This window comes from Callithrix jacchus, chromosome 17 (assembly GCF_049354715.1).
Source record: "Callithrix jacchus isolate 240 chromosome 17, calJac240_pri, whole genome shotgun sequence".
In the NCBI taxonomy this organism is placed as follows: Eukaryota; Metazoa; Chordata; class Mammalia; order Primates; family Cebidae; genus Callithrix; species Callithrix jacchus.
In genome coordinates this window covers 56,248,917-56,274,000 of record NC_133518.1, presented here as the reverse complement: position 1 = coordinate 56,274,000, position 25,084 = coordinate 56,248,917, and the positions used below count along the sequence as shown (strand labels likewise).

Genomic DNA, 25,084 nt, shown 5'->3' with positions numbered 1-25,084 from the left:
CCTTAACCTTGGCAAAATAAACTTCTAAATTGAATGAGACTTATCTTGGATACTTTTGGGTTTACAGAGCAAACCAAGTGTTTATCAGTAGATGAATGGATAAACAAAATGTGGTATATACCTATAATGGAATATTATTCAGGCTTAAAAAGGAAAGAAACCAGATATGCTACAACATATAGGAACCTGATAACATTGTTTTCAGTGAAACAAGCTAGTCACAAACAGACAAATTCTATGTGATTCCACTTATATGTGACAATTAGAAAGTAGTCAAGATTATAGAGACAGAAAGTAGAATAGTGATTTCCAGAAGTTGGGGGAGGAGGAATGGGAAGTATATTTAACGAGTACAGAGCATAAACCAAAAATAAAAACCCTAGCCCCCTAACTGACTGAACAGATTCTTGGCCAAGAAAAACTGGCCTCAGAGAAACCAGAAGAACTGAATTCTCAACCATGACTGGAAGGGGAGGCTGGACATGCCTTGTTATACCCCCTCCCTTGTGGAGTTTAGGTTAAAGTAAAGATCGTAAGACTGTCAAAGCAGACTCTCTATGGCAGTAAGATAAAAATGATAAACAAGACCTGAGGCCATGCTAGGTGATGGTTAAGCCACAATCTACAAACCATAATGTCTCTCATTAGGTTTTTATTAACCCAGTATAATGTGGCTTTCCAAGCTGACTCTGGTATAGCATCAAATAACAAATAGTGGGCCCTGAGGGAAATAAAAATATTTTACGTCAAAATTTATTTCATTGACATATTTTAAAAAGGCTGCCAGAAGGCCATCAGATTGAAATGTTCATGCAAAGCCATCTTTTTTAGGGGAAACTCCATTACTATAGTCAGACCTTCCATTTCTAGGCCTTTCCCAAATCTAGGAGAGATTAAATAAGTTTGATACCTTTGCGATCTGTAGACAGTTGTCATATATTTTCTTTGAAGCCTGCTAACTCAGACCTCATCTATGTTACAAACCTTTGGCCATAGTGTGCCTCATCTTAACTCAATCATTTCTTCTTGTGACTTCAAGTCTGCAAACAAAGCTTAACTCTCTGAACCAGTTGCCACCTAAAGAATCCCTAAAACCATTCTGTAACTTATAGTTCCCCTCCTTGCCTTCAAGATGCTCTTTTTGGGCTAAATCAGTGCATACCTTCTGTGTATTGATTTATGTCTCTGCCTGTAACTCCTGTCTCCCTAACATGCATAAAACCAAACCGTAACTCAGCCACTGCAGGCATAACTCAGGACCTCTTGAGACTATTCCCCAGGTCATGATCCCTTGTTTTGGCTCAGAATAAACCCTTTAAAATTTTTACAGAGTTTTAGTTTTTTTGTTAACAAGAGATTTGGTTTTACGTGATGAGAAGTTATAGAGATGGATGATGAAAATGGATGAGCAGCTTTATGAATGTATTTAATAACATTGAATTGTACACTTAAATGGATAAGATGGTAAATATTATGTGTATTTTACCACAATAAAAAAAATTTAAAAATGTATTTCTAATTTTGACAGCTGTTTCCAAATCACCTTCTGTGTAGACTATACTAATACATTTTCTTGAACAGATAGAAGTTATGTTGTAAGAGATATGCTTTTGTGACTATGCAGCAGTTTTATATGACCATTCTATTTTTGAAAGGAACAGATCTGTATTAAGCTTTAAAAACCCACAAAACTTTGACTAATATCTTTCAACAGTTTGTAAAGACTACTTTAGTGTTTCATATATTCAAGTTATAATACGTTTGAGAAACTTCTTGATGCATGCATTTGAAAATAAGATTTAAGATTGTCTCCTAATGTGCAGTAAGTCTTCATTTAGTGATTCATTAAAAGGTAATTTTTACATATCTGAAAAAAAATCTTTGAAATAATTTTAGTTTACTGTCAGTGGGTACTTGGACAATCTTTAAATATGGGGATTATTGAGATACTACTTAGGTAGTTTAAAATTTGTGATTTTTTTGGTAGTTGCTATAACGTTTTTAATTAAAACTCCTTTTAGGTTTTTCATTTATACAATATCATTGGTTTGTTTTGTGTTAATCATTTGAAAGTTTAAAATGAAGTAGTAGTGAGAGAGCATTGGCTTTGTGTGTGTGTGTGTTTTTAAAAACATTCTCCTTCCTCCCCACCCCCCAACTTTTTTTTTTTTTTTTTTTTTACACACTCTGTTAACTTAAAACTACTAAACAGATTTTTATTTTAATCTTTGGAACAAAAAATGTTCTCTTGGGTTGATACCAGTACTTTTTATGCCAAGTTACAGACCGGAGTCTATTTTTATAGGCCAAGATAGAAACCTCTGAAAACCAGAGTTTATAATGGAAACATTGACAGGCCCATAACTGTCGCAGCACACATGGCACTGCTGAAATTATGAGGTACAAGGCACAAGATTTCCCATGCAAGAGAACATTGACTTTTTCAGCAATTGTATTGTCAAATGTCTGTCGACTAAGATTTAATAAACATTAAGCTGTGTTGGGGCCATAAAAGCACATTATGTGGGCCTGATTCCTGCCCTCTGAATGCTTGTACCAACTACACTGATACAGAGAAGCACTTGAGTAAACCTGTTGGGAGATAGCCTTTTGAATGGATTTAGTGGGAATGAAATATATGAACTTTCTTCTTTCTATATTTAATTTCTGATACAACCCTGAAAATCGTATGTTTTTGTGTGTAGGTCCCTATACACATGTTCTAAGCATTATTACAAAGGAAGTAAGCTAGTCATCTGCATCTTCACTTTAATAATTTCATCAAAGAAATTTAAAATGTGTTGTTACACAGTCAAGGAAAATTGATATTGAGTAGTTAGGTAAGTTAAAAGCTTACTTTAGTTTCTCTTTGAGGGCTCCCATTTGGGTAAAAAGTAGAAATAGCCTTCTTCAAAAAACACATTTGGTTACTCAGCTTTACTTGTTTAAAGAAAAGTCATTAAAACAACCACCTTGAGTCTTTACATTGCTATGCTTTTAATTCTATTTTAATTTAAATGAGACTACTCCCCCTACCATTAATGCTTGCCATTGGTTAACACTGAATGAATGACCCTGTTCCTTCAAAGGAAAACAGTAACATAGTCATATCTGATGCCTACAATGATTTGAGATACAGAGTTAATTTGAATGTTAATGAGAGTTAGATTCTGACACTTCTAACATGGACATTGTCTACTCTCTTTCTGCCTTTTCTTTATCTTGTTAAATGGTGGAGAGAAGTAGAGGTGTTATGTTAGATATGCTATCTCAGAAGCATTGTGAAGTGTTAGAGAAAACCAGCTTCTTGTGGGAAGATAATGAAGTGATAGTTTGTTGCTACAGATTTTGCAAGTACTGCCAAAAGGAATAGGTAAAAAGAAGATGTTAATTTGAATCTGATTCAGATTTTCTTTTCTAATTTAAAATTTCCATTGACTTACATACATATATGTTTCATAAGATTTAGGTAGCAAACATGCTTGCCAACCTGAGAAGTATCTTTTTATGTATCTGGTTTTCCATTAATGAAGATAATATGGATATATTTTGCATAGTTTAAGATTTTTGGATCTGTCATTAAATTTCTCCACATAACATATTAGAAACAATGCTTTTGCATCCTGAAAAATGAAAATTCCTAAATGAAAGTGAATTTATTCTGTATAGCTGTACTAATTCTAGAATAGGGGGCCTTATTTCCGTCAAAATGGGTGATTCTTTTCTTTCTTGATCTATTTCTTTGAGGAGAAAAGACAGTATACTAATTCTTCCATCTGTTTCCCCTTGCCATTGCTATAGAAAACTTCACAACAGGTTTCAGAAAAAACAGTGCTGGACTTGATTATATAGGTTAGAGAGAGAATCACATACTTTACAAGGGTGGTTCTTTGAAGGTTCAAAATGAAAAGAAACGAAGTTACCTATCTATCTATCTATCTGGATAATAGTTGTGTCTGTGTAGGTATGTAGTGAATGAAGGAGAAAGAGAAACAGACACTGACTTCCTAGGGTTACAGATTTGTCTGATTAGTAAATCATTTCAGAAGCAAAAGTAGAATAACATAAAACTAAAAGAAACCAAAATCCAGAAGGACTGTTAGAGCTGACTAAAGGTTGTCTTTTGTAATTCACATTCGCAGCTGAACAGGCTGGTAAGTGCTAAAGACCTTTTGACAATTCACAAAATCTATTATATACTGACTCTGTTAATAAATTTATCCAATCCAATCTTATCACCAGCAGTTTCTGACTAAAATAGTTTTTAGGAAGGTGGTGTTTTTAATCAGAGACTTAGAGTTTTCCTTATCTTTGTTCTTCATAAAGCAATGATTGTTTGAGTTGGTGGCAAGATTTTCTTTCCCCACCTCATTCACGTGTTCATCTTCTCCTTCCATTCCCCCATATTAGGACTTGCTACACCATATACTAGTGTAGGAGCTCATGAACTTCAGTAGTTGTCAGTTCCTCTGGGAAACAAACTAAGATTTTTAAATGTGATTAATGAAATTGATATGTTTCAATTGAGTAACAAGCTTGAATATTTTTATTTTCCTCATATATTTGCATTAAAAGGTCAAATAAAGTCGTAAAACCTGTGACTTGAGTATTCATTTTACATATGAGGAAACTGAGACACAGAGTTTAATGTGTCTAATGTGAGGACACAGTAGATAGTGAGGACAGTTCCTCAATTTGAGCCTAGGTAATGTTGACCAGTGTCAACAATAGTAGATTCTGGGCCAAGTGTTGTGGCTCATGTTGGGAGGATTGCTTGAGGCCAGGAGTTTGAGATCAGCCTGAGCAAAATAGGGAGACCTGGTCTCTACAAAAAAATAAAAAAAATTAACCGAGCATGGTGGCACTCATCTGTAGTCCCAGCTACTTGGGAGACTACGGCTGGAGGACACTTGAGTCCAGGAGTTGGAGAGTGCAGTGAGCTGTGATTGTGCCACGGCCCTCCGTCATATGTGACAGATGTCCTGTCTCTCAAAAAATAAATAAATAAAGTAAGTAAGTAAGTAGATTGGAAGTTTTCTTTTGTAGAAATAAGCATGGTGATGGAAAGAAGTAAGGTAGCTGCTACATTCTAGGGATATTTTTCTTCTCAGGACTGTTCTTCCCCTTTAATTCTCTCGGAAGAAAGAAACCTCCTGTTTTGTTCAGTTTTTCCCCATTAGAAGCAGAAATATGATTCAGTTTCTGAATTTATTCAATTTAACATTCTAAAACTGAATGAAAAGAAGTTAGGAAACATTTGAGCGAGGATGGAGCATTTGAGATTAACTTTATCAAGTGATTAGTAGAATCTGTTCCGATGGATACAGTTTTACTTATTCAGCAATATTTATTATTGTATGCCATGTCATGAGAATAGATTGGTTTAAAAAAGGAGTAAAGAGGTTTAGGAAGAGGAATTGGTTGAAAGAGGATTTCTGCACCGAGACTTCTTATCCAAGAAAATAGAGAGGTAGGGAAACACTGGATGCTTTTTAGAAACTAAAAAGACATGGGAGGGAGAGGATTGGGAACACAGGTGTGGGTAGATTGTGAAAGACATTGAGAACCTACAGGGGCATTTATACTTCAGTAGGCATTATGGAACCATAGACATTACCATATTTAATCACCAATATGGGTTTTTCTGAACAGTAGTAAGCTTTATAAAGCAATGTAATAAGAAACAATGGATTCTGAGCCACAAGAATGGAATTTTATTCATAGTTTTGTTTCACAATTGTAGTAACTGGAGCAAGTCACTTTAACATTTTTATAATGAATTCTTTTTAAAAGATACATTCTCACGTTCTGTTTTTAAAAGTGTATACTTATGTATACAGTTGGAGAATTCCTTTCTGATGCTTTGTTGGTTTCTTTTGTGTCCAGAAATGTTAATGCACAGCAGACTTACATTTGCATATTTTCATAAAATAATGGGGTCATACAAGTAGCATTGTTAATTTCATTATGCTGTGTACATTTTTTTAAAAATCAGAGCATTTACATTTTTAATTCCTACCTATTCTATTTCTGGATTACTGGTATGTATGTGTGTGTGTATGTATGTATACCTTTTTGTATGTATGTATTGAGACAGGGTTTTGCCCATAATCCAGGCGGGAGTGCAGTGGCACAATCTGGGCTCACTGCAACCTCTGTCTTCCAGGCTCAAGCAGTTCTTCTGCCTCTGCCTTCCAAATAGCTGGGATTACAGGCACCTGTCACCACATATGGCTAATTTTTTTTTTTGTATTGTTAGTAGTGACGGGGTTTCACCATGTTGACCACGTTGGTCTCGAACTCCTGACCTCAGGTTATCTGCCAGCCTTGGCCTCCCAAGGTGCTGAGATTACACGTGTGAGTCACTGCGCCTGGCCTGATTACTGTAATTCATAAAACCAATGATTATAGAACATTCAGATTGCTTATGATTTTTCACTGTTACAATCAACTTCATTCTGCATAGATTTGGCTAGAGGGTGTATAAGTAGGGTACATTTTTAGTGGTAGAACTGTTGATTCAAAAGTTAGATGCATTTGTAATTTTGATAGTTATTGCCTTACTAAAAACTTGTACTTTTTAAGTCAAGTTCATTAGCATCAAAATGCATATTTCTGCAAATTCTTATCAAGATTGGGTATTATCCACCTTTTAAATTTTGCAATCTGATAGGTGAAAAATTGCATCTGATTGTTTTAGTTGATATTTCTTGAACTGTGAGTGAGGTTACACATTATTTTATGTTATCGGCTGTGTATATGTATAACATTTCATTCCATGCACTACTTGTTTTCCTCCATTCATCTCTTTAACTCTTCTAGTATGATTTTTCTCATGCCTTTTTAAAGAGGAATAACACCTGCTTATATTAGATAGTTGGGATGATCAAATGAGGTAGTATTTGTCAGTGTTTCTGAACCTTTTTAAAAAAAATCATTGCACCCTTAAAAAGTCTTTAAAGAAAAACTTCTCCCAGTAGTCCTCCCCCACGAAACACATTTAATAACACAAATGTACATAGATATACTATGTTTCTCTTTATGTACTCGGTTCCATTTTAAGGACCATAAACTATTATAGTATCTGTGATTCCCCACACCCACTCTGTGCACCAATTTCATCCCCTAGGAGACAATATCACTGCCATTGAGAATGCATGATATATGTGAAAATTTTTGTAAACTGCAAACTGCTGTTTAAATGTAAAGCTTTATTGTTAATAATTTGCATTTCATGATATATTTTTACATGTCTTGCAGCTGCCTTTTTTTTCAGTGCAGCTTTCTCTTTTGCAAACATAGATGTTTACTATTTTATTGTCCATTTTGCTGGCTTCAGAACAATCTTTTTTGAGTTGATCTCTGATCAGCTCTCTCCATCCATCTCTACCTGTTGAAATACCATTTCTTCAAAGCCTGTCCTAGATATTCCCTTCTCCATGAAGTCTTTTTAGACCCTTGTATTTACTCCTTGATTTTTCAGAGTTAGAGCTCCTTTTAATACATCTTCTTTGCTGTGACATTCTACTTTTCATTATGTGGCATGTGTATTTTTTGTGTTCTACCTCCCAGGAGATGTTGCTTCTCTCCTCATCTCTAATCCCTGATGTTCCTTTCCCCATGCCATTGCACATAGTGAGAAAGCAGTAGGATATCTTAAACTGAGTTTCTGAAGAAGTTTCAATTCAATTTCCAGCCACTTGGTGTGTGACCTTGGGATGAAATTATTAACCTGCTAGCCTCAATTACCACCTATGTAAAATGGGGGTAATAATGATTCCTGTCTGATAGGATTGCTGAGAAGATTAAATGGGATAATAATACACATACAACACAGTGTCTAGCAGTTAGTAAGCATTAAGTAAAATATTAGCAGTCATCACTACGCCAAACGGTTCTTAGCACTGAGAAAGACAAATGATGCTAATTTGTTCAATAAATATAATTGAACTGCATCATTGTTCCACAGATGACAAAGCATGGCATGAAATTTTGTCATTTACTTTCAATTGTTTACTGAAGTTTAGGCATGGATTTCAGAATTCTAAAAATTATGCAGTAATTTTATTTAAATTAGCATGGCAAGAATTTTAGAACGCTAATGTGCTTAGCTTTTAGACATTTTATTATGGTATTCAATGAAATTTTGGAGATAGTGTGCTACTGTCTTTTACCTAAGTGTATACATTAGGAAAAAGAAGGTATGTACTTTGGCTAGTCAAATTCCCTTGGAGTTAGGATAAGGTTTATGTAGCTCCTCTCTAGTCCCAGTTTATTCAGTTTTGTTAATTACTTCTTTTCATATATCCTTTCTGACCTGCGTATGTTCTATGTAGAGTTTATAGAATTGTTTTGTTTTTTAGTATTCACTGATGTCTTGAAACATTTTTTGACAGTCACCATAAAGCCTTTATGTTTTCTGACTTCAAGATATCATGTGAGCACTATGTATTGTGTTCTGTCTTTTATAAGTAGCTCTTTCTTCTGTATCCATTTTTCATTTAATCAGTGCTTTAATCTTTCCTTCTCATGAAAATGAAATTGAAACAGTTTTATTCCCATTTTGAGGGCTTATAATGACATTTTTATGTATGTCAGCTTTCTTTTTTTTTTTTTGTTTGTTTTTTTTGAGATGGAGTTTCGCTCTTGTTACCCAGGCTAGAGTGCAATGGTGCGATCTCGGCTCACCGCAACCTCCACCTCCTGGGTTCAGGCAATTCTTCTGCCTCAGCCTCCCGAGTAGCTGGGATTACAGGCACACGCCACCATGCCCAGCTAATTTTTTGTATTTTTAGTAGACATGGGGTTTCACCATGTTGACCAGGATGGTCTCGATCTCTTGACCTCGTGATCCACCTGCCTCGGCCTCCCAAAGTGCTGGGATTACAGGCGTAAGCCACCGGCGCCCAGCCCGTATGTCAGTTTTCTTACATGGACAGCCTAAACAGTTTTTGTGTTGGAACACATATGGACAGAAGTTGGCATGTGCACAAATCTCTTTTGTGAAAAAGTGGAACCATTACAGTCGCCTTGGATTCTGAGAGAAACCCCCATATCAGATCACTTTCCAGTGATACTCAAATTCATTATTTAAGAATATTTTAATATTTTCAATGACTATCATTGTTTACTATCAATTTTATAAAGTTTGTATATATTTATACATTAAGTTTGGGAAATTGGAAGTTTTCTTGCCTCTGTAAATAATGATAGTCTTCTATTACAGTTGGAACATTTGTGTATTTACACTGATGTATATATCATGTATGGCTCATGTTATCCAAGTCAATAGAAGTTTCTGCTTCATCAGCAAGTAAGCTCATCATTTTTGAAGCTAATCAATTAAATTGGCCATTTTAATATGGACTATAGCATATTTTCTTCACATTTTGCATTATTGAATGTTTTCAAAATTTAAGATCCCACTCACAGAGGATCATACCTTAGATTCTGGTGCAATATCATGTGTATTTGTTGACATTAATACAAGAGTTAAAATATTATGTTAACTCATGAGTAAAAATGTTAACATAATATTTTATAATCAATTCAAGTAGTCTCACATTTTCTTTGGATTTTCCCCCTTTAAATTATGCACTGGTAAAAATAATACAACTGACCCTTGAGCAACACGGGAGTCAGAGGTACTGCCCCTGTGCAGTCAGAACTCCATATATAACTTTTGACTTCGCAAACACTTTAACTACTGCTAGCCTACTGTTGACCAAAAAGAAGCCTTACCAATGACATAAACAGTTAATTAACATATGTTTTGTATGTTATATGTATTATATTGTATTCTTACAGTAAAGTTAGAGAAAATGTTATTAAGAATATCCTAACCAAGAGAAAATCTCTCTCTGTGTAAGAATAATCTCTCTTCCTTAGGATATTCTTAATATATCCTAATGAATAGTAAATATAAATATAATAAATGTAAATAGTAAATATATTTACATTTATTAAGTGGAAGTAGATCATCATAAACATCTTTATTCTTGTTGTCTTCACATTGAGTAGGCTGAGGAGGTGGAAGTGGAAGGGGAGGGGCTTTGGTCTTGGTGTCTCAGGACAGGCACATGCAGAAGAAAATCCACATGGACCAGTGCAATTCAAACTATGTTGTTCAGGGGTTAGCTGTAGTCTCCGAACTGTGTAAGAATAATCTTATACTCTCTGTTTCTACTCAGCAGGTCTTGTATTCTTGTCATAATATTTCATTTTTCTGCCATATGGTAGCTGATGGTCCCCACTAAGAGGTTTGTTCATTTGTCTATTATATGTCTTTACAGCTCCTTTTTTCAGGGTAATTTAAAAACAAGATTCTGTGGAGCTGGGTCAGTACATTTGAATCGCACATTTTAGTTTTTTTCTAGTAGCAATCAGATGACAGCTCTGGGAAAAACATCTCTTTCCTGCCTTTGGGTGAGTTCTTTTGGAATCTTGTCCCTTGAGATCTCTTTTTATCCTGAAGCTCCTACAGTGGTCATACCACATATTTTCCCATGTATACTTGTGATTATGTGTCTCCTGGTAGGGTTGTCGGATAAAATACAAAACTCCTTGTTGAATTTGACTTTCAATAAATAATGAATACTTTTTAGTCTAAGTGTCTTAAATATTGTTTGTTGTTTTTCTGAAATTCAAATTTAGTTGGGCATCAGTATTTATTTTATTTTTTACTTTATTTATCTGGCAGCCCATTACCTGGACTTTTTCTTAACTAAACTTTGAGCCCCTGGAGAGAAGTAGATCGATTGTATCTTAATTCTATAATTTGTTTTCCTATTCCCGTAGTACACAGATAATTTTTTACTGACTGAAGAAATAAGCTAATAAGCTAAAATGTTTCTTTATCTGAGTATTTACAAAGAAACTTTGCTATACTCAGTTTGCCCTTTTCTGTGAATTAAATCATTGAAAAAAATCATACTTCAATGAATAATATAGATCTCGACCTTACTTAAAAAATTTCAGCTCCCTTTCTCTTCGTCATCTCTCTTCCTCTTATCTTTCCAGCTCTTACTATAATTAGCTAGCATTAACAGCAAATGTTTGCTTTAGTTAAATTATACAGAACATTTATTTTACTTGTCAAAGGTTAGATCAGGTTGTTGTTTGAACTGGTAATTAAATGCAGGGTAATATGCTTTCTTATTTATATGCACTATAAATAAGAAAAAAAAAGCTTGTTTCCTCATCATTCTGTATAATTTTCTGACATTTCAAAAGGATTTTGATTTTGTGGAAAAGAAAACATTCTAAGTAATGTAGTTTGTTATATGATTTGAGAATGTCCAAAGTTGTGGTTGAAAGTTAGTACTACGTTTCAATGTCATTGTAACATGTAGTATCATGATGGTAATTTTCGCCAAGTAGTATATAATATTAAGCTCACTGCCTATTGAGTTTGCATTTGATGTGAGGATCAGTGTTGTAGTTGTTGGCCGTAGTAGGTGCTGCTCAGTATCTATTTGTTAAATGACTGTTTTAGGTCTTATTTATGGTATAGTTTTAAAAAATAATCTGATGATAAACTCAGATCTTTTATCTCAAACAGTATACTCTATATTCCTATGACATACTACAAGGTTCTTTTAAATCATTTCAATTTGTATGCTTCTGTGTGAACAAGTATAGCGTAATTTGTCCTCATATCTGGGAATTATACTGAAGCATGTCTTTTTGTTTTTGTTGATTCATTGAATAAATGATTTTTACAAGTTCTGGTGTGCTAGCAACTGAAGAGTGTGGATGAATAAAACAGGTCCTCTATCCTCACAACAGAAGTTAGTGGAAAACCAACCATTATACTAGACAATGGTTAATGTTAGGATGGAGTTATGCATAAAGTAAGTGAGCATCTGAATCAAATTGGGAGAAGACATGTTGGGGAGGGGTGACTTTTGAGCTGTATCTTAAGGGCCAGTCGCAGTTAGTTAGGCAAAGAAGGTGAGAACAGTAGTGCCTTGCAGAGGAACCATATGTATGGAAGTCCTGAGGTGTGTGATTTGGTATAGCTGAAGGAAGTTTAAATGTGGAGAAGTAGTAGGAGATGGTGTCCTTCTGTACTTAAAAGTAATTTCCATTGCCATTAGGAAAAAGCTCAGAATCTTGAGTAAGGTCTATAAGCCATGCCTTGTACAGTCCTTTTCTACTTCTTAAGCTTGAACATCAACCCAGCTGATTTTGACTCCTTACAAACTTTACATGAAATGTGCATGTACTGCCTCTTCACTGAGCCCTTGTACATAATGTTTTCTCTCCCAAGATTGCTCTTTCTGAAGCAGGATATTTTCTTGACCCCTTCATGGGATTCATGACAGGAATGCCTCATATACACAGCCCCCTGCTCTCAACTCATGGGAGGGAGCGTGTGAGCAAACCAGGTAGGAACTGGAGTGAACAAGTGCTGGAATTGGCTGGCTGCTTCAGTGCCCATGGGATCCATCTCTACTCACTCAGATCTGCTGCATTCCACCCCTCACGGGCGGCCGCGTGCAGGTTAGCAGGTGCAGGAACCAGAGCAAGCAATTTTGGCCTCCAGGAGGAGTAAATTTTCTATGGGCCCCACAGCAGTGTCCTGGTGGGGTGCCTGTGACCTCTTTAGCCCCAGAAGGCATGTTACAGTGTTCTTTTAGCTCTGCCCTTCACAGGCAGCTTAAGTGTTAACAGCTCAGTAGGCTCTGTGTTTTTGCATGAGGCACGACTACCCTCTGCCAGTGAGGGCAAAGAACCAGTGTGACAGCCTTTTGTATCTGCCCTTGTGGCTTCCGAGCTCATGTCCAGCATCCAGGAAAAAAGAGGTTGCATGAATGAATTGAAGGATGGTAAATGCAGGGGATTTTATTGCTGATGAAAGTGGTTGTCAGCTGGAAGGGGAGCTGAAAAGGGGATGGAGTGGATAGGTAATCTTCCCCTGAAGTCTGGTCATCTCCAGCTGGATTCTTCTCCAAAGTTACACAAGCTGGTCCCTCTGTAAAGCTGTCCCTCTCATGTGAAACCACTTATCTCCGATGTTCAGTCCTAGTCACAACATCAGCTGCTTTCTTCTCTCTGCTGACTGAGTCCTGGGTGTCCTATATTATAGGCACAGGATGGAGGGGCTGGGTGGGCCATGGGTAGTTTAGGAAAAGGCAACATTTGAGTGAGAAAACAGGCATAGAAGTTTTGACTTTGGGCTGCAGGTTTCAGGCATTTCAGTTTAAAGGTGGAGTTTTGTTGGGGACCCACCCTTTTCTACTTAGAATTTCTGCCCCTGTCCCTATCATTTCTTCCCTCTTCTAGTCTGTTCCTACTCTGCTGTTTTTATTTAGCTGAGATCAGTATAACCTTAAAAATATGTAGCAAGTAATGCATCTGCTGTCTTACAAAGAATTTTTAATGTTTATTATTATTGCCAGGAATGACAACAATGGACATAGTACACTGCAGCTTTTGATGTATGTCCCCATATGCTTTATTTCATCCTCGTATCAGTCATGAGATAGGTACTATATGAAATTTAGAAATTTCTTTTTTCCATAATATCATCTTTTATCTGGAATTTAATGTCTTCTGAAGAGAAGATAGATAACTGAAGTAAAAGTTAAAACATTTTTCAAGGCCAGGCGCAGTGGCTCATGCCTGTAATCCCAGCACTTTGGGAGGCCAAGGTGGGTGGATCATGAGCTCAAGAGATCAAGACTATCCTGGTCAACATGGTGAAACCCCGTCTCTACTAAAAATACAAAAAATTAGCTGGGTGTGGTGGTGCGTGCCTGTAATTCCAGCTACTCAGGAGGCTGAGGCAGGAGAATTGCCTGAACCCAGGAGGCGGAGGTTGCGGTGAGCCGAGGTCGTGCCATTGCACTCCAGCCTGGGTAACAAGAGCGAAACTCCGTCTCAAAAAAAAAAAGAAAAAATTATTGTCAGATTTAAGTGAGTTAATATTTATAGTAGTTTAAACAGCTTTGCTTTCCAATAAATGCTATGTGTTTGCTTCTGTTGTTATTATTTAATTGAAAGGACTGTCTGTAAGTACTAAAATTTATTTAGGTTTTCCAGCCCTACTGCTTACTAAAAACCAAGGGATAAATAACAGATTCATATGGACTTTTAGAAGGGTTGCCTCACAATTGGTCAGTGTTCCTGAACATACGTCTGGCCTCCCCATGTTTGCACCAAAGAGAGATTTTTGTTTATTGGTTTTTTGGACAAGATGATTTAATTTGATGTTTGTATGAAGAGTAGCCACTTGTTTCTTTTTCTTGTCCTTAATTATCATTAGTTTAATATGATTGGCCAAACTACGATTTCTGTTTTCTCTTTTCAAATTTTATTTTTCCTGAATTTCCAATCATATGTTGTATTAACCTTGATTTTATGAAAACCAGATTGAATCTTTTAAGGGCTAGAGGTAGTATCTATATAAAATAGTAAGAGCAACAGTTGAAAGTATTTTCATATGGCTACATAATAATAAAAGGTTTGGTTTTGCTCACTAGGCCAAGCTAATTCCCCAGTCTCTGCATCTTGAGCATCTGCTCAGGAGACATCTGAATCCATATGAGGATACTGTGGAGAGCTTTCTGTTAGGCAGTTTGACTCTTAGAGTGCTTAGTTTTCTCTTGCTCTATGTGGTCACAACTGCCACTTTCTCCTGACTTAATAACATTTGAATATTGAAAGGTAAAATGTATTTTTAGTTTGTAATATGAAATATTTAAGTCCACCTGTGAACCTCTCATATTCTGCATGTTTCTCATTATGCATATTGTTTATGAATCTAGTATTTTAATTTACAGTGAATTGTTTGCCCTAAACAGCTTATTCTGATAGCATGAACATTATAAAAATTCAGTCTCTTTTGATTTTCTTTTGATCATTGTTCTTGTATGTTGACCCTTATTCTAGTCTTATACCTATTTATTAGACAATACTTGTATAGTAAAATTGTGTGGTTGGTAAAAATGAATTAAAGTTTCAGGGTTTTACCAATGGGTGATATTTAATATTGAATGACATGTATTAAGACAAATGCTTTTATATATAATTTATTTGGCATTGTAAATGCATTTATCTTGTGAGAAACAGACCCCCTGTTGTCAAATGAAGTATTCTGGAAAGGTTTGGAGTAAATAAATAATAAAACTACTTTGATACGCAATCTAACAATATTAAATATTAAGACTTTCAGATGATTGATTTTAATACTTAATTAACTTAAAATCCAATGTAACCGCCTTGCATTAAAGACTGACAGAATATAAAAATAAAACTTTATTCTTTCTCTTTGTTTTCTTTCCCTCTTTTTTCCTTTCTTCTTTCTTCCTTTCTGCCCTTATAATTAAGACTTCAGAATATCTTTACTGCCAATCATTAAATTTACCTTTAGCTACCAACATTTCTAAATAAAAAATGTTTTTAAAATCAATTCTATAGGTATTTAATTGTCCTATGTCTTAATTGTGAGAATGTAACTTCTACCAGAGAAGCTTACTTTTACACCCAAAATGTAATATTTCTTGTTAAATATCTATCATGATAAATACATGCTACCTATAACACATACTTATTCATGCTGCATTCTTCTTCCCTTTTGTAATCAACTCTGAAAGGAGTCCATTTAAGCTCTTTGGTATGCTTTTCTTATAGGAGAAACCTTTATGTAAAGTAATACTATATCATTTCGGTGTTTGACTTTTAAGTTTACCATCAGTCAAGAATTTAAATGAATGAAGTATGCTTATATGAGCTTTTCCGAATATGAATGTCTTTAGAATGACATCGTTCAGAATGCTAATTCTGTGCCTGTTAAGGAGGGAATATAAGCTGAAATATATAGAATTTTAAATTTAGACAGAATAAATTCCTTTTCTAGAGGTTCTGTCCCTGTGATGCTATTTTAAAAGAGAAAATATTATTAAACTTACCTATTATTTTATCTGTACAATGCTAATAGTTTGAGATTTTCACTTAGATACTACTTGTATTGATTTATTTTACATGGAAAATATTGCTTTGATTTTTAAATGTACTTTAAAACTGCCTTCTAAGCTTTAGTGCTGAACTCTTGCCCTTTTATTAAAAATTAACTATTTGCAAAAGAAGTCTTTTCCTTCAGACAGATCACTTTTATCTTAAGATTTAATACTCCAACATCTAGACTTGTAAAACCAGTACAACTGTCTTTAAGATTAATCTTGGATTTTAAATGGGAATTTTAGCCTAATTTGTGAACTTCTGTGCCCAGTATAGCATTAAAACCATATTGTAAAATTAGTTATAACTTTTTGGAATTTTGAACTCATGTGAATAGGAAAAATTGTTATTTATGGTAAGTGTAACAAAGGAAGGATAGGGCCTTTCCCAGATCATGGAAGGTATATTGCTATGCTTTTTCAATCAGAAAAATGAGATTTCTTGCATTTATTTAAAATAATTCTTCAGGCATCATTTTCATCAACCAGAGAAATTATAGGAATAGGTAGATATCATTTGAGAGAACTAAAATCTATCAATTATGAATTTAAGTAATCATTTACTAAGAGGCATGCTTTTGGTCTTTACATTCTTTTCTCTCTGTATGTCTTGCTTCTATGTAGAGAAGATTAAGGCATGTCTACGATAGGAGTTGGAGTTTGTAATCAAATTTAGAGATCTAATGGACCATTGTAAGTGTTACGCTTATGCTGTTTTGACTTTTACAGTGATTGTTTAAAAATGGGATTGGATTAAATCCCTTAATTTTTTATAGTTTGATTTTTATAGGTAAACATTTATTCATAATAAATATCAAAATAGACAAATTTATTAAAGACCCTTGATATTCTGCTTTGTAATCAATCATTTTCTCTTACTGGAATGTTTATGAAACACAAACTGGGAAGTTCTTAGGAAAATGATTTCATATTTAAAAACAACATTTTGATTTCATAAGGTAATCCCAATAGCAGTAACTAACCCTCTTAAGTTGCTTTTTTAGATTCAAGAAAGCTAAAATAGCTCTTTATATTTAAAACAAAACAATAAAAAATGAAAGCAGCAACTTCTTAATCAGTTACTTTTGAATTAGGTTATTTAAATCCATAATTAAAAGAAAACTAAGAACATTATCCACACGTTTTCTTCAACAGATTGCCTGAAAATAACTCATTATTACTAGTCAGATGGTTTCCTTTATTTAATTATAAAAACATTTCAGTGGTTCATTTTCAATCTACTGGCATAATAAATTAGGATATAATGGATGCTTGATTATATAGAATGGTTGTAGACTGAGGTATTTCGTTGATTTTGTATTCTGGTTATTGGTTATTACCACAAACTTGTTAAGTTCTGAAGAATTATAATTTAAGCTAAATCAGCTAAATGACTTCTTGAACTTTCTCTAAGGAGTCAAAAAGACCTTAAGTATTTTTTAGCAACTTAAATGAATGTATGAACATCATTGTGTCCTACAGTATTTTCTTCTAGCTATGTAAAGATGAAGGTTTTAAAAAATATTCCTTGATATCCCCTTGCTTGTCACTTGTCTATTTTTTATGTAGTTTAAAACACACAAAAGTCATTTATTTATTTATTTTAGGTATGAGAAGCCTGTAACAGTGAAAGTACAGTGTAAAAACTTGAAATTCAATTACTAAGATTATGAAAATATCATTTAGGATATTAAAGAAAATTTAAGGAATCTAGCAGTTAACTTGAAATAGACATTCTCAAATGTTTACTTTTATATTTTTAAGAGTATAACAAAATTTATGGAATATATGAATCTTACATTAAAATAGTTGCCCATGGGTGAAATAAAATTTTGAAAAGTGTTTAATCTTTTCCACCCAGTATTTTTCTTTTACTTTGAATTATTTGCTAACACTTATAAATTAGCAGATTTCACATTACATTCTGGATCTTTATTGTCTTGGAAAAGCAGAAGTAGAGTAAAGGGTGTTCTGATTATACATAGGCTGTATCTTTTTATACCTCTTGTTTTACACCTGGTCTTTTTATCTCATTGACTTATTTAGAACCAAAGTAATGTAGCAGAAAGAATGTGAGCAGAACCAGACAGGATGGCTTCAATTTTGGCTTTCATACTTATTCTTTGTGTGATTCTAGATAAATTACTTACTCTCTCTCTACCTCAGTTTCTCTATGGTAAAATGAAAATAAAATTGACGAAGATAAGTCAGTTGGGTTGTAAGGAGGATGAAATGAGTGTACGTGAAACATTTGGAGTTTTTGGTGTGTATTCATTGTGCATAAATGTTAACTTTAATTAATATGCTTTTTGCCTGACCTCATTAGACATTTGAATTTGATGTCTGCTCCATAGTAGAGGACTTTATTTCTGAATTGCCTTATGTGTTAAACAGAATTTATCAGACTTTGTGTTATACTATAAATGATCATCTACATTTTGCTGTCTTCTACTAGATTATATTCTCCAGAGTTTCTGCTATGTAGTAAGTGATTTATGGATTTAAGATTTATGGCTTTAGATATTCTTACTACATGTTTGCTACAAAAGTTCTTTGTTTTTCCTAATCCTCTGCTTACATTGTTTTAGCCACAATCCCAGGGGGTTAGGATTTATTAACATCTGACTGTGATTGTGTGGGTGTAGGGGGTTTTAGAGACTTCTGATAAAAATTAGAACATGTATATGAGTATTTTACAAGGTGATGATTTTAGAGAGAAAAATAGGATAGAGGAGCATTTTGTTTTGGAAAAGGTGATCAAGAATTTGTGTATTCAGGAGCATCTCTGGAGCTTTTCCTCCATAGGTGAAGACCGTATCCTATAAAATAATCATTTTGTTTGGACTTGCTTTTACCACTTCTCTTTTCTCTTACCATTTCTTCTTTCTCTCACGTCCTTGCTGCTCCTGATATTTAAAAGATTATGTTACTTACAATGTTTTGCATGAAAATTGGTGAACTTGGTTTAGTTTTTGGAAGAGTTATGATTTGGGAAGGTAATTTGCATCTTATGGACATAAAAAATTTACAGTGTACCTTGGAAGTTGAAAATAATTTAAAACAAATATTGTTTAATATGGAATAATTTATATAAGTTAGAATTGAGAGGGAAAACTTTCAAAATGGCAAAAGGAAATATAGGTAGTTATTAATATCATCTTGTAAGTATAACACCAGAGGTGGAAATGATACTGGACATACAGATATATTTGGGCACATAAAAAATTACCTATGTCTCAAGCCTTGTAATCCCAGCACTTTGGGAGGCCGAGGCGGGTGAATCGAGGTCAACAGATTGAGACCATCCTGGTCAACCCTGTCTCTACTAAAAATACAGAAAATTAGCTGGGCATGGTGGCGCGTGCCTGTAATCCCAGCTACTCGGGAGGCTGATGCAGGAGAATTGCCTGAATCCAGGAGGCGGAGGTTGTGGTGAGCCGAGATCGTGCCATTGCACTCTAGCCTGGGTAACAAGAGTGAAACTACGTCTTAAAAAGAAAAAAATTACCTATGTCAAAAAATGTCATACAACTGAAAGCCATATACATTGTGAGAAAAATATATGTATCACATGACCAAGGTTTAATATCCTTAATACTTAAATTATGCTTAGAAATCATGAAGACAGTCATTAACAATTAACTCCATTAACAAAAGACAATAAAATGTTATCTCAGAAACAGTATCTCAGTAATTATCAAACAAATGCAATACAAAATTTGACTATCATGTTCATTCAAAAAATCTAAGAGGAAACATCCATTGTTAACAAGAATTAAGAGGAAATGAATTGTTCTGTTAGGTAACCTTTATAGAGCACAAAATCTTATATTTTAAATGTATATTTTAATCCAGCTATTGTACTTTAAGAATTTATCCTAAGGAAATAATCATGAATACGATACAGAGATACTGCTAAAAGATACTTATTTTTGAGCCTGTTTATAGTGTTGAACAACTGAAAATATCTTGTTTACTACATAAGGAATTGGTTACATAAATTATGCTAACTATATAATAGAATACTAGGAATCATAAGAAATTATAATATGGACACATAATTGTTATTTTATTTTTAAACTGGGAGGAAAAGACTGAATTTAAAGTATTCATAGATTACATAATCAGTATGTTTAGCATGTTATGGATCACATTAAAACCATATGTGTTATAAACACCCAGAATAAAGACAGGAAGTATATGTGTAATACCCTGAAATGTTAACACTAATATTTCTAACTAATACTATCATGAATAATTTTAATTTGCTATATTTTCTGTATTTTGAAAGTTTCCATTGTGAATTTTTTTATTTTGGCCGTAAAAGCATGCTATAAATGTGAGAATATTCTCTTTAATTTAGAGTTTAGCTTATTTATTGAAAAGAAATTTGATTCAAAATTGAGATAAAGATTATAAATGAGGCTCAGATTTTTTAGAAATTTTTGAAATGGAAATTTTTTGCTACCTTTTTTCCTTTCTTTGCATAAGCCTACCAATGTGAGGCAATAGTCCCTGGAGCCTGTTACTGAAAACTTGTTAATGTGTATAATGCTCATTTAATCATTTCAGTCTTATATTTATTCCCAGTCATAACAGACAAAGAATTTATTATTTTTCTCTGTATTTTCCCCCCCTCCCAGGTAGTTACTTTTGGTGACATTGTCCAGTTCCCACAATGTATCATTCCTTATCTGAAACTAGACATCCTCTGCAGCCAGAAGAACAAGAAGTAGGCATTGACCCCTTGTCCAGTTACTCTAACAAGTCTGGAGGTGAGTTTTATATGCCAATGCTATCTGCAGGTAGGATACTGGGAAACCTAGCAGAGGGCCTTCAGTTAGCTCTGTCCACCTTATGTGTGTAATTCTCTTGAAGAAGCTGAGCAGGCCAATGTTAAGTACATTATTCTGGATATGTATAGAGCACTCTTGACGCTAATGAATACTCCAACTAGTCAGCTTTCAGTTATCCACAGAGGCATTAACTAAATTTTTAACACACTGACATTCTTTAAAAGAAAATAATAAACTGAATAATGACTTTAGCATTAAGAATGTTGAAACACGAAGTTATCTTGGTCAAACATCTTTTAAAGAATCTTAAATTTTTCTTGTTGATTTTGCAGAGTTTTTTTTCCTCGTCAGTAGATTGAGAGTATTCCAGCATAAAAGACTTGATTCATCCTTTTTTTTTCTGTTTTAAAAAATTGAAATTTGGGTTATATTTTAAATAATCTATACATTGAAATTATTAAATAGTAGACTGTTAAAAGGTAGACTTAATTCAGGTTATCAAATGTTTATATATCAAAACTATTATTTTCTCTATATTTACTTAATAATAGTAATAACATAGTTTCTTAGAAGGAAGTAGTTGAATTTGTGAGAATTCTGGAAGCCTTATCCTTATTTTTTAAGCAATTAATAAATATTTGATAAAGTTCATTGACTCCGTGATTGCTTGTAATTTTTCACTTGTAAAATGCAGGTATCAAGATTGGGAGATCTATTTTAAAACAAATTAGTCAAAGTAGATGGACAAACTCTTATAAAAAAGGAAAATTAGTCAAAGTAAATCATGAGTGTTATATTCTTCAAATAAAATGATTTTTCTGTTTATATTGATGTCAAAGTCTGCTTTTAACTCATGTTTTGAGAATTAAAAAAAGAAATTAACTTCTACCTAAAGTGAGTATTTCTTGAGAACACAAACTTTATGCAGAATGTTTATTTTTTGTGCATTCTTTAATACCTCCGGCATACAAATGCCATTGTTGTTTTTAATGAAAATAGGAGAGAATTTGTCCAACTTATTTTGTGATTTAATTGTTTAATTTTTATATTTTTTGTTAAATAAGAACTGAAGACTTAGGTTTAAAATTTTGATAATATGAAAATTAGTAGTGTCCATTTCAAGTTTAGTATTTTAATGTCTCAGTGCTAAGCATGACACCTTTTCCAGTGATATTTTCTCTTAAATGTAATGCTCATAATAAGCATTCATAATTCAGTAAGTCAGATTACTTTGTTAGCACTTTTATAAGTGGGTGTTTTAAAAGTGAATGTCTTTGGTTTACAAGTATATAAAGTAGTTTCTACAAAATATTCCATACTATTTCTGATTATTCTCGTTATTTGAGGACATAGTTTTTGTTGTTGTTATTTGTTTTTTAAGTGGGTATTTTTCTGTGGTCTATTTTATTAAATACTGAGTTGCTTTTTTTTTTTAACCTGGTTAAAAAACATTTTAAATTAATTTTATCCTTTATTGTTTACAGGAATAAGTAGTTACCTTTACTAAAAAGGCTTTTCATTTATATCCTAGCCTAACATTTCTGAGACATACTAAGTTATTAGGACTGAATTGATGTTTAAAAGTGCCATTAATTCATTTACCCCAAATGTTCATTAACAATGTAAATGTATGCTGATGTTCTATGAGACAAGGAAGTGACTAATGACTCTTCCAACTAACAACACTTAAAATGAATAGAAACTTTAGATAGCTAATCTTGAAGTAATCAAGACCCTCATTCAGCTTGGCATCTCTGTATGCTCTAAAACAGCTGTCAACTGTTAAAAATATATACAAAACACACATACGCACAGGCATATGCAGAAAGAAAGATATGTAAATATCTTGTTCTTCAGAGCCATAAAGGTTGCTAACCATAGTGGGCTTTGTGCATTGTATAGGTAAATATTTTATATAAAGCATCTATTTCATCTTCTTTTATTTTCTTTTTGCAGAAAAACGTGTTGCATTTTAATGAGGTTGTCATATTACTTGAAGAATCACCACCTTTCTATTTTGTTTGTTTATTTTAATATATGTCTTCCATGGGCTTTCTTCAAGTATTTTGAAGCTTTTTACACATTTCTGCTATAATCTTTAGGGGATGACTCATTTTCTAAGTATTTAAACACTGCACTTCAGTGATTTGTCTGTGTAGACGTCATGTGTAATTTTTAAAAACATTTCTTCTCATAGATTCTATTAGTAAACAAGATAAGTCTTTAATTTCTCGAATCTGAATTTTAACATTTATAAAGAAATAGTACTGTTGAATGATTGTGAGAATTCTGGAAAAGATTAGAAAAAAATCCCGATAATAGGAATGGTGAGAAAAAAAATACATATCCTTGGCTTATTTTCATGGGTGGTTGAGAAAAGTAGGTGAGCATAGAAAAAAGAACTATCTGGATACATATAAGTTAAAAGTTTAATTTATATGGAAAATATAAGAGATATTTTCCATATAAATTAAACTTTTAACTGCTTGAATTATTGTTTCAAATAGAGAACAGCATAGAAAATATGACATTTTCTGTGTGCCCTATTAGGTTTAGTTTACATGAATTACCATATAAAATTCTAAGACCTAAGACCTAAGTTTAATAACTGATAAGTTACTAGTAGTCTAGCTAAAAACAAAAAAGTAAAACTATTTGTTAGACTATTTATGATTATTTGTTCTTAACCTTTAATGACCAATAAAATGAAGAAGTAATTATTTTATTACTTCTTCATTAGTACTCTACTGAAGACAGCAGCATCAAAATTCAGGTCTGCTTAACCTACTGATTAAATAATATGGTTGGAATCACTTGTTTTCACAAGCTTATAAGAGATTGGAATGTCATCAGTGATGAGAGAAATTTTTCTTTAGGAGACCCTTTGTTAGTCTATTCTTAATTCATTGTGAAGAAATACCTGAGGCTGGATAATTTATAAAGAAAATAGCTTTAATTGGCTTATGGTTCTGCAGGATGGCACAGAAAGCTTGGCATAGGCATCTTCCCGTGGTGAGGGCCTCAGGAAGCTTTCAATCATGGCAAAATGCAAAGGGGGATTAGATATGTGTTAGGAGCAAGAGAGAAGGAAGATGTGTCAGACTCTTAAGCAATCAGATGTCAAGTGAACTGAGAACTGACCTCCCACCAGAACCTTCCTCCAATACTGGGAATCACATTTCAACATGAGATTGGGAAGGGACATACATCCAAACCATATCAGGTCTCTTTTGAGAATGGCATTTTGTTAAATATTACTAAAGGTTTTAGCTTAAATTTTATATGTCAGAGTTTTCAGCTTCTTAGTTAACAGCTTTTATATGTTTAGATAATTACCTAACCTTTGTCTCCATACAGTATTTGTTTCAAAGCTTTCTTTCTGTTGTCATTCATAAAATATTTTGCAACTTAAAAAAAAAAATTCCAAGATGTTCAGAATCCTGCCACCTCCAATTTTGCTTCCTATAATTTTGTTTTTGTTCCCAAGTGTTCCTTTCTTTCCATTACAATGACATGTTTTAGAACTAGAAGGGTGTGCCCCGGCTTTATTAATGAAGAAATTGGTAATTTAAAATAGTTGACTGATGTTGATATAATAAAATGATGCTGTCCTATCATGATCTTTATTGTTTTTCATATGGTAGAAGTGGATTTAAATTTGATTAAAAGATGGGTGTGTACTGCTGAAGATATTTAGATATCTAATTAAAGTATAAAAATGGTGTCTGAAGTACTGTAAACCCTGCGCTGGACTAATTAGCTGGAGTCATCTTAGGAATGAAAAAAGTCTTTTTACTTTCTTCCCTGAGTTACAACTCTTTAGTGACTTTCCATTATATTAACAATAAAATCCAGATTGTTGACTGTGATAGTGCATGGCTGTCTTCTTGTCTGTCTGGTCTTGCTCAGATGTGCTAAACCAGTTGGAAACTCTGGGCCCTTCCTACATGCCGTTTCTCTGACATTATTTTTGATTCCTTCAGAGCACTCAACAATATATAATCCTATATTAATGTGTTTCCTTCTTTATTGTCTCCTTCTCTCAAATGTGAGCTTTTTGAGGGCAGGAATTATGTTGGAACTGTATGTATACCTAGTACGTGGCACATAGGCACCACTCAGTAAATAATGAATGAACAAACTGGGTTGTTTTATCAGTACTCAAAGTGATAATTGCTTAATGCCTTTTTCTTCCATCTATCTTTCTGTTTCCTCTCTTAAGTTGTAACGTATCAACTCTGTTTTATTGTCTCTGATAATTTTAGCACTTGAATTTTTCTTCTTTTAGGGTTTCAAAAGTCAATATACTCTCCTCTTTTATCCTCT

General features: G+C 33.6%; 1 protein-coding gene across 50 annotated transcripts in view; it reads left to right on the top strand.

Moving 5' to 3' along the window:
- Positions 1 to 25,084, top strand: part of TBC1D5 (TBC1 domain family member 5) — a 562,606-nt gene that overhangs the window by 180,968 nt on the left and 356,554 nt on the right. For 43 of the 50 annotated variants that reach the window (XM_078354366.1, XM_078354357.1, XM_035278742.3 and 40 more), the window contains one exon: positions 20,606 to 20,737. The exons of the other annotated variants lie outside the window; for them this stretch is intronic. Coding sequence is in view for 37 of the 43 variants with exons in the window: in XM_035278742.3 (XP_035134633.1) it covers positions 20,641 to 20,737 (97 nt within the window). In the remaining 6 variants the exon portion in view is untranslated. The remainder of the gene's footprint in view (positions 1 to 20,605; positions 20,738 to 25,084) is intronic. 50 annotated transcript variants of the gene reach the window in all.